The 11112-nt window shown below is 30.8% G+C and overlaps 1 protein-coding gene across 3 annotated transcripts; it reads left to right on the forward strand.

The window, feature by feature from the left end:
* Positions 1–4330: 4330 nt before the first annotated feature.
* LOC133824779 (probable arabinosyltransferase ARAD1) lies at positions 4331–9110 on the forward strand. 3 transcript variants are annotated; one of them, XM_062257754.1, is made up of 3 exons: positions 4331–5756; positions 7496–8046; positions 8661–9103. In XM_062257754.1, the coding sequence occupies exons 1-3, from the start codon at positions 4788–4790 to the stop codon at positions 8863–8865; spliced, it is 1725 nt and encodes a 574-aa protein (XP_062113738.1). In that variant the 5' UTR covers positions 4331–4787; the 3' UTR covers positions 8866–9103. The 3 variants fall into 3 exon arrangements, with proteins under 3 accessions (XP_062113738.1, XP_062113739.1, XP_062113740.1); XM_062257755.1 differs by having other exon boundaries at positions 8664–9103; XM_062257756.1 differs by having other exon boundaries at positions 4334–5756; positions 8641–9110.
* Positions 9111–11112: the final 2002 nt, after the last annotated feature.

Here is an 11112-nt window from a genome sequence, read left to right on the forward strand (position 1 = left end):
ATATATCAAGGAATTTTTTGTATAGGGGCTTCACTTTAAGTCCTATCAGTGGGTGGGTTCTTTAGTATTATCGACTTGTAAACAGTTTTTGGTACAATTTTATTATGACCATGTATATTGTAGTTATTTAGAGCATCCTACAAATTTTCAAAAAATTCCAAATAGTTTACAGTACCGAAAACTAGGTTCAAATATGTTGTTTTCCACGCGCATAAAAAAAATTAGTCACGTGTGCAACAACATGTTTAAATCTAGTTTTCAGTACTGTAAACTATTCAGAATTTTTTGAAAATCGCGCCGATGCTCTAAATAACTACAATATACACAGTCATAAAAAAAAATCGCGCCGAAAATTATTCAAAAATCGAGAACACTAAGAATTTCACCAATAGGGTTTAAATTGAAGCCTATATAAGAAAATTGTCCAATATATATATATGTTTATTATGAAGTTACAAGCTAAAAATTGAAGATCTAAAAAGAAATTAGTTTTCTCCAATCATACACAAATATCCTATATCATTCAACAAGAGCTAACTCATTACATTTTAAATTTGTTTTTAAGGGAAAAAAAATCTCCCTAAAATTGGAGAAAGAAAGAGATATGTTTGGGAATTTTTTTAATTATAGCCTTAACCAAATAAAACCTTAAAATCAATAATAAGATATGAGCTATATACTAAAAAACAAGATCTGTCTTAGATATGATCGCCAACTTATTATTAATTATATTGCTTTGTTATAATTATTAAACAATTTCTTAGATAATCCTTCCAACCTACGCAAACCAACCATGTCTTTTTTTGGGATCCAAGACCAATTAAAACGAATTTAAATATAAAATATAAACTCTTTTTTTTAATGAATAAAATATAAACTCTTTGATCGCATCTTAGTCTCACACTTGCTATACCTATATTTACTATTTAAATACAATATTAATATTCTATACATCAAAGTATCATATCTAGGGTTTAGTTACAAGTAATATATAAAAATATATATATATATACTTGCTAGTAGGTCTGTCCTTTTTATATAGCAATTATTATCATATGTTATTTATTGCTTTGATAATCACATAACTTTATTAATTACGAGTGCTTTTTATAGCATAACAAAATTAGATAAAGTAAAAGTGAATTTTTAGTGAATGGCTTGTTAAATATAAATAATTATATGTATAATTCTATTTGTGTAAAAAATTTAAGAGAAAATACGTTTAAAGGATATTGATTTAGGATTTAGATTCAACTTTTTAAACTTTCTCTTATAAAACTTGAAAACAAAATTTTATTATTTCTCTCTATTTTTTTTATCATGTATTTTGTCTCATGACTTATTTGGACATTGTGTTTTAATAAATTTATTTTTGGAACTTGTGTTTTGTAAAATGATTCAAATAGATTCTAAACTCGATTTAATAAAAAAAATTAATATAAAAATACAGTTGTTAGGTAAAATAGTTGTACTTTTGGAATTATTTGTGATTTTAGTTCAAAAAATTTTGATCAAAATTGGATTTAGAGTTTTATTTGAAATATTTTACAAAACACATGGTCTAAAAAATAATTTATCAAAACAGAGAGTCTAAATAAATAATAAGACAAAACACAGAATCCAAACTATAACCGTTCTTTTTTTTTATTCATACGAAAACAACTCACCAATCAAATATATATTTGAATCCACTTAATTTTAAACTTCCAATAATTAACATTTTTAAATCGTAAAATTTCATATTATTATCTATAATTTTTTTTAAGAAAAAACTATTTTTTATTTTTTTTATAAAAATAATAGTAATATATTTGAAATTGAATCTGGTTGTTGAAAAGAGGTAAAGTTGATGGTGGCAGATAAAACCTTCCGAGTAAGTACCTTTAGTAGAGAGCATCATTATTTATGATATTATTGATAGATATTAAAAAAGATAGGTAGAAATTACACATTAGATTATTACAAGCCTCGATCAGGGTGTAGTTCATATTATTGTAGGAATAAAATCAAATAAAATAATATTAGCCCAATTGACAGTAACACATTTATTACAAAGTATTATTTTATTTAATATTATAGGGTGAATCATTACCTAATAATTTTAAGTCAAGTTTGCAAAGTATTAAATTTATTATATTTCTAGCACTTAAGTACTTAAATTATTTTTCTAGTGGTGAAAATACATTTTATCTATATTTTGGTACAGTATAATACAACCGTCAATTCTCACCGTTAAGTTTAATTATGATACGTAGGCGAAAATACCTAATTAAATGGATATTTGTGACGAAAATACCTAATTAAATAGGTATTTGTAGCGAGAATACCCAACTTAAGATATATTTGCGCTGAAAGTATCCAAGTTATAAGTAAATTTCACGTTATGATGGTGGACTTAACGACGAAATAGATAAATGCACTAAATTGTACCAAAATATAAATAGAAGGTACTTTGGTTGCCAAAAAATTAATTTAGATACTTATCTGGTACAAATTCAATAATTTAATTAATTTCATGGCAAATAATATATATATATAAATAAATTTAACTGCCCTAATTCCAAAGTCATACTATCAGTGGAAAATAGGTACAATCTCTCACTTACTCTAATAAATTCAATGTAAGCATGCTTATTAATTATTATTACATAAGATGTGATTTTTTTTATATATAAATTTTATTTGTGAAAAACGAAATAGTAAATTTTGTCAACCAAAGATTAATATGCATGAGTGAATGAGTGGTTATCCTTAGTCATTATGATGGTGATCAATTGTCATTAAGGATTCACTAAAGTTGTGATTATTTTGTACACAAGCTTTTTCAAGATTAGAATAATGCACTATTACTATACAAAATAATATCTAATTATTAATACAATTTTAACCCCAAAACCAATAATGGAAGAAAAAACAACCAATTGGTCCAATTATAAAACTTAACAACAAATGAAGAAATTCTGGTCATATTTTTGTCAAATTTAGTATGTTGTATATCAATAGAGAAATTATGGTAAATAATCTTATTATTTCACAAGTTCTCTAAGAAAAAAAAAATCTTATTTCACAAGTGCTTATCATATTATACATAATCAAAAAATCAAATGTTTTTTTGGTATAGTAAAGAATGATTTTTTTTTCAAATTAAGATGAAAAAATTCAAAAAATAACATCTAATAATATACAATAGTAGACATATATTAATATTGACCAATTAAATTTGAAGTTGAATCTACCAAAAAGAGAGAGATATATTGTGATGGTTAGCCTAATTCGAAAGGGACAATCTTGAAGTGGACTAAAACAAAAAGGGGAAATCAACTCAAAAATGTTTAAACATTAAGAAAAGCATTTATCAATAAGTAGGAAGATTAATTGAGAAAATGAAAGAGCTACCCTTTTATTTTTATCATGTTATTAGTTTTATTCTATATTAATTATTCTAATTCCTATAAAGAAAAAAAAATACTTGGCTCTCTCCTTTGAAAAAAAAAAGTAGGTATGAAATTGATTCTCTATAAACTTTAGGTACAATTATGCAAGGAGTAGGACCACAAAAAATGTGCATATAATGTATGACTTTTATACTATGTCTTGTCTTGATCTAGAGAAAAATAATAGTAGATATATATATATTAAAATTATATTTTTTTCAACTAATTATATTTATTTATTGACAAATATAATTACATTTATTTAAAATTACTCAATAAAAAAAATCACTATAATAACAAAAAATTTGAGCTTAAAAAATGACTCATTATTCAAATATATGGATTTTTTTTTCTTAGATGATATGATATATTAATTAGAATGAACATTTTTTCAAAATCATAATTTTTATTTTATTATTAGACTTATAATGTACATTAATTATAATGTACAATAATTGGTAAAATTTATACATGTAGTATTAATTTATTTAAATTTATAAAAATAAGATTTAGTGACCTTTTTTTTTGTCGGGCTTAATAGTTAGTAACTTAATTATTACTTATTAAATGTTAGAGTAGGCACTAAGCACATATATATATTTAAAAACTTATTTAATAGAATGTTGGAAACATATAATAAGAGAAATATTTTTCTCAAAAAAAAAAAGAAATATTTTTTTTAATATTAAAATGCATAATTGATTCTCTAATTTCTTAAATAAAACAATAAACTTTAATTACTCCAATTCACGGTTGAGTTTTTATTATTAATTTATTAATATGAGGAATAAAGTAATCATGGTTAAGTAGTATTATTTTGACTAAATAAATTTATTTTATTTTATTATAACTCAAATAAGTCTCATTGGGAGAGAAAAGAAGAGAACCGTAGAGCCAAAAAAGCTTTCCCGGTTCCATAGAAGAAAGATATAAAGAAAGGAGAGCCCCCTAATCCTATTCTCACGCTTCTTCTTCCATAATCCATTTCATTCGTTCTCTCTCTTTCTCTCACACACAAACAACAAACGACAACAAAAAAAATCTAGTACGACAACACCCATCATCTCATCCTTTCTCCATTTTCATTCCTCATTAAACCCAACAAGAAAAATCCAATCTTTATCAGTTTATCCTTCCCTGCTCCCATTTTCTGTTCTGGGTTTTCTTCGTTTTGCATTTTCCTACGATGGGTTTGGCCGGAATTGATTAGATTCCATCTGGGTTTTCTCTCTTTTGTCGTTTTGTCGATGTAGAAGAAGGAAAGAAGGAAGCTTTGGGTTCTTTCATTTCTATGGTACTGAATGCTTTTCTCTTTTTTTGTTATCTTTGATGTTTGATATCAGAATTATGTAAATGAAAACCGAAATGGCTGAGAGGAATGCTTTGGCTCCTGGAATCGTTGCTCGTAAATCATTGTTTTGTCTGTTTACCATTGCTTCAATCATCTTTATATTTTCGTGGTTCTTTGTATTGCGTTCCACCGGTCGTCCTCGTTTCATCGATCACAGCTTGCTGCCAAATTCTAAGGTGCTTTCTTTAATCAACAATGGCGGTTCTACTACACAGAGTCAAAGTGATCAATCAGTCTTGGTAGATAATGAAGAAGGAGATGCAGAAGAGTCTTCTTCTTCTTTTTCTTCTCAAGATAGCCATGGTGGTGTTGCTACATGCCAGACCAATAGTAATAAAGCAGCCCTTCTTAAGGTGTATATGTATGATTTGAACCATGAATTCCATTTTGGGCTATTGGATTGGGAACCAGAAGGAAATGGACAAGTCTGGCCTGATCTTCTAAATAAAGTGCCTGATTATCCTGGTGGGTTGAATTTGCAACATAGTATAGAATATTGGCTTACTTTAGATATTCTTGCTTCAGAACTTGCTAATCCACCAAATGCTGATTCTGTAATAAGAGTTCATAATTCTAGTGAAGCTGACATTGTTTTTGTACCATTCTTTTCTTCTTTGAGTTACAATCGGTATTCGAAGACGAATCCGCACCAAAAGAAGAGCAATAACAAGTTACTTCAGGATAAATTAGTGAGGTTTTTGACTGCTCAGAAGGAATGGCAGAGATCAGGTGGAAGAGACCACTTAATTGTGGCTCACCATCCTAATAGTTTGTTAGATGCAAGGATGAAACTTTGGCCTGCTACTTTTATTCTTGCTGACTTTGGAAGGTATCCTCCTAACATAGCAAATGTGGAAAAGGATGTGATTGCACCATACAAGCATGTGATTAGAACCTTTGTCAATGACTCATCTGATTTCGACAGCCGTCCTACTTTGCTGTACTTCCAAGGAGCAATCTATAGAAAAGATGTATGTCCTCTTCTTCTTCTTCTTTCATGTATACTTTCTTTCAAACATAACTTTTATTCCTTCTTTGATATGACTGTTAATTTTCATTCCTTGAATGTAGAGGTAAAATATTTCTTTGTTCTGGTAATCCTGGCCTTGCCATGTTCTTAACCTTAACCAGGTTTTCTGACATGTTTATAAGAGCAGCATGTTTAAAGAGTTTTGCTTATGAAGATGTTGATATATGAATACTTAGATAGTGTTGTTGTTGTTTGGTATATACATGAAAAGAATTTTGCATTATATAATTTTTAGATTGTGATTTGTATTTCTAGTTAGTTTGGTCAATGAAGCAGGATTGTTAATCTTACTGAATTATGTCTATGTTAGAAAGTGTAAAAGAAATAATCATGTAAAGCGGAATAGTATTGGACAAAAATGTAGTTTCTCAATGAGACTTAATTCTCACATTTTTTTTTTGATAACCGAGAGTATCAGGGGCCCCACCCCCACTAATCCCTCGAGGGCCCCCACTAATCCCTTGAGGCCCTGGCACTTGCAACCGGCATATTTAACCGGTGTTCGACCTTGAGACTGCCCCAGTGGCCCCAAGAGGTATTTAGACGCTCGTGGGGAATCGAACCTGGGATGGGTAAGATCTTCAAGTTCACCCTTACCACTTGAGCTACCTCTTGGGGTTAAAGTTGGTCTATTTTTTAAAGTCATTTTGCACTCTAGCCTAGTTTTAATAATTCTTTGCAAAATGGCCTCTCATAATTTAGATTGATGTTCGGTCGAAAATTTTAGACGGCTATCGAATTTTAGAATTTTGCAAAAAATTATCAACCAGAGTGCAAAACCACCAAAAAAAAAAAAACACCCTATTTTCACCAATTTCTCTTTAGACAATCATCTTTCTGATCATTTGCTAATAATCTGCCCAAGTATGGCTTTGTTAGGAACCACAAGAAATATTTATAAGCCTCCATCCCTGCCCAAGGATTCCAACTCTGTCTATTATAGGTAGCTAATTATTAATACGCAATCCAATTGTGCTCAACACTGCTCTCAGATGCATGGATAAAGGTGATGGTAGTTGGATGTCTTTTTCTTAGGGATGCCAGTGACAGTTCATGTAGGGAAGCATTTAGAATTGTGGTTGGGTTAAGTTTATGTGCTAACAGTCATTGAATTCTCATTATCCATTGCCCTGTTTGGTGGTTGGCTCTGTATAATGACAACTAAAACGACAATCTTTGCATAAATAATTGATGCACAACATCTAGACCCTCAATTATGTGATTCTTCTATACCCTCAATTATGTAAGTTTCTAAATTAGATATTTAAGAATCCCCATTTAAATGAATTATGCATTGTTCGGTTGGGCGTGGCAATGGTTCCTGAACCAAAATTGTTTTCTTGGTGAGCTGCTCAATAGATAATACTGCAGAGTGGTTTCAGTCTCTCTTTTCGATTTCATACCATTATGAATTCAATCTATACAGATAAACTTGCTCTGGATCCTCACTTGCCATGACACAGTTATTTCTTTTTGTTCAGCAGTAAATTTCCTTAAAGAAATGTATAAATGTGAGCAATCAATACCATATTTCATCCAGCTTCAGATAAAATGTTTCTGTATTTGACTTTTCTTCTGTATTTCCAGAATCTCTATTTCCCTTTTGGTTTCATTCTGGCCATTGTAATGGGTGTTTGTATCTTTTCTTACATTGTTATATACTTGTGGGTTCTATCTCAGGGTGGCTTCATTAGGCAAGAGTTATTTTATCTTCTGAAAGATGAAAAAGATGTGCATTTTGCATTTGGGAGTGTTCAGAAAGACGGAATTCACAAGGCTACACAGGGAATGCACTCGTCAAAATTTTGTCTCAACATAGCGGGGGACACCCCCTCTTCAAACCGCCTCTTTGATGCCATTGCCAGTCACTGTGTCCCTGTCATCATCAGCGATGATATCGAACTCCCTTACGAGGATGTCCTAGACTACTCTGAGTTCTGCATCTTTGTCCGTACAAGGGATGCTTTAAAAGAGAAATTTCTCATTAACCTTGTCCAGAGTATAGGGAAGGAGGAATGGACTCGAATGTGGAATAAACTGAAAGAGGTTGAAAGTTTCTACGAGTTTCAGTTTCCATCGCAGGAAGGTGATGCTGTACAAATGATTTGGCAAGCTGTTGCTCGGAAAGTACCTGCTATTAAAATGAAAATACACAAGTCTAGACGATTTTCTCGTTCTCTTGATGGCAAGGAAAGCGAGTTTAGATATGTACCAACTCCAAACAACTTCTGGTAAGAAGAGAATATCCAGAAGTAAGATTTTTTTTGTCTTCCTTTTTTGCTCTTTTTTTATGTTGTTAGAGCTCTTGACACAAGCCACACATCAGGTTACATGCACCTTTGGAAAGGTGAGAACTGCTAGGCATTCTCACTGCACATTTTTTTGACTGACATTATTACAATGTTCTTGTAAAGAAAGGGGAAAAAAAAGAAAAGAAAGAATAACAATCCTTTACTGTTTTTTTATTACTATTATGACTTGGGTCATTCCATAATTATACTTTTGTAATCTATCACAATTTTAGTATCACATTCTGTACGTATCATTATGCATAATTGCTCCAATCCTAAGAATTCAAAAGCCTGTCTTTTTAAAAAAAGTTTGAGAGATTGTGATTGCTTGTTAGGAGAACATGTAGTTTACTCATGGTTATAAAAATCCTTCTAGTACCTTTTCTCTTAAAAAAAAAAAAACTAATTGGTATAATCTGATATCTTCTTAAATATAAAGATCTTCTTCCTTGAAACAATACTACTTCTTTCATGTAGCTCTACCTTTTAACAAGAGCTTCTCTTGTGTTCTTGAGTTAGTTTTTTCTGTTATAGATGCAATGCCAATTTACTAGCAGGTTGGTACAAAGGCATAGGAGAAAGTATCAAAGGAAGCATCCTCGCCAGCTCAAAACCCAACATCGGTTTACCCCAAGGAAGCGAATCCCAGTAAGTCGTGCCATTAGGCAACTCCATCGAGGACGAGGTTTCATAGGTCTTGGCCGAAGGCTTCAACGACCTATAGAGAATGGGGTGGCTCGCCAACTAAAGAACATGTAGTAGGCTTTCTCGTTATACACATACCAATTGATCGCCCACTTCTTAGCTAGCATTGGAAAGGAAAGAAATGAATCCATCAACACTTTAGACCTAAACATACCCTTAGAGTGAAAGGAAAAAATGGACTAAGATTTCTCCTAACTTAGAAAGAAAACACTTCCCTTCTACTAGGCTAGTTGATTGTCTAGTTTGTAACTTTACAAGGTATGTACAAACAAGAAGCAATAAATTAAAATTAACAATTCAAAGGCAAACAAGAAGAGAACATAAATCACTCATGTCACAATAATGCGAAAACCATCATAGCACATTTTCCTTTCGCTCATGTCACTCATGACCATTATCAATGAGAAGAGGAGAGTTAGACATGGTAGAGCTATCCTCTATAAAAGTGGCATCCTCCTTATCAAAATCATTAAGGATCTACAAATACATTAGGCGTATGCATAACACAAGAATCCAACTCAGAAAAACATTCACCATTGAATGAGATGAATGTGTGTGGTGTAAGGCTAAAAGATCTTGCCACCATTGAGGTGGAGTCGATCATGAACATTGAAGCGCTATAATGATCGAACCTTGTTGCAGCTCGAAGCTTGAGGCTGAGGCTGAGGCTAAGAGAAGGCCAAGACTTGGCTTTGTGATGAAGATTGGGACTACAATGCCAATTCCTTCGTCCCAAATAATTGCATCCAAAGAAGGCAGAGGGGCCTCCTCATAATCCCACGAAGACAACAACTTAAGATCCTTTTCTTGAGTAAGAACATCACTATAATCAAGATGTGTATGCTTAGCTTTAAAAGCTATCTCAAGTTGGCCAGAAGAATCTAATTCATTAACAAACTTGGGCTTCAAAACATCATTCTTAGGCAATAGTATGATGAATCGATTTGCAGTCCTAACAAAAATTTAGAAGTCGTTCATAGAAGATGTAGAAAAAAATACAATAATTGGGACGTTCCAATATAATCGTATGTTTCAAAGATTTTATAAGATCAACGTATGCTAAGATTCTTGCAAAATGATGAAAATTATTGTCAATAATTCATTAGTCAATTTTTAAAGGAGTTCCAAGGCAATAAGCCAATGAAAGCAACATTAAGGGGTGAAAATACTAGCTACCGAGGTCATAATATAAAAGAAAGCCATACTTGTGTGTAGTGGTACCAATTAGAATTAACATCATCTTGTGATGCTCAATTGGTTGCAAATTAGGTGATAAAAGATCAACGAAATGTGTCTAAATTACCTTGGGTTTAACTTAGTGGCTTGGATTTCCACAAAAAAGAACATACATTTTTTTTTTTTTTTTAAATGAGAAAGTGAGTATAAAAGGCAAGACAATAAAATTTCAACTAAGTTGGGAACTTGCTCAAATACCTAAAAGCCCCACCCCTAAATTATTTTAAAGGTCAAGATGTTTGGAGAAAATGTTTCACCCAATAAACTCACTATCTACATTAAGTGTAATCTACAAATATGTAAAACATGTACTAGAGAAACATTTGGAATGAAAGATAATGAATTCAAAATTCTCCCTTACGATAAAATCTTTCTGAAAAAGATATAAATATAATAGTATATTAATAAGAAGTACAACTAAATCATTAGTCTTCAATACTTAAATCACAACCATCTAATTTGTACAATACACACCTCAAAAGGAACACTTTAACAATTGTGTACACACATATATGTAAATTGTGTATGCACATATCACTACTCTTATATAAATAAATGATGAAATTATGAACAATTTTATATCTAAAAAAAGAAAAGAAAAAAAAAACACAAAGTAAAGTTATCCACCATTTATTACATTCAAAATAATACTTGTAAGTTATTGCTAGTATAAATTAAGGGAGTAATGATATGTGCAACAAAATATTACAGACAGTGACATAATAATATTTTTTTAAAAAGTGAGTTTCGATTTTGAGAAATGTGATTGACAATGCTAAATTGTTACGTCATTATGTGTAATGTTTGAATGCACCTATCATTACTCAAATTAAGATGTTTAGATCTCATAAACTAAAATAGCAAAAAACTTAAAAACATCTCTTCTAAAAACCCTTAAAAATTTAACTTTCATACATAACTAGAGAGGGTGTCCTTGACATTGCAGCTCAAAGATAAGGACAAACTTCAAAACATTAAAAAAGAAGAGGCTGAATTTGAAAATATGAAAGAAATCAGGGACTTATGGCACAAAATTCAAAACCTTTTCTCGAGGCTTAAGCTGGC

The sequence above is a fragment of the Humulus lupulus genome, chromosome 3, assembly GCF_963169125.1.
Source record: "Humulus lupulus chromosome 3, drHumLupu1.1, whole genome shotgun sequence".
Taxonomy (NCBI): Eukaryota; Viridiplantae; Streptophyta; class Magnoliopsida; order Rosales; family Cannabaceae; genus Humulus; species Humulus lupulus.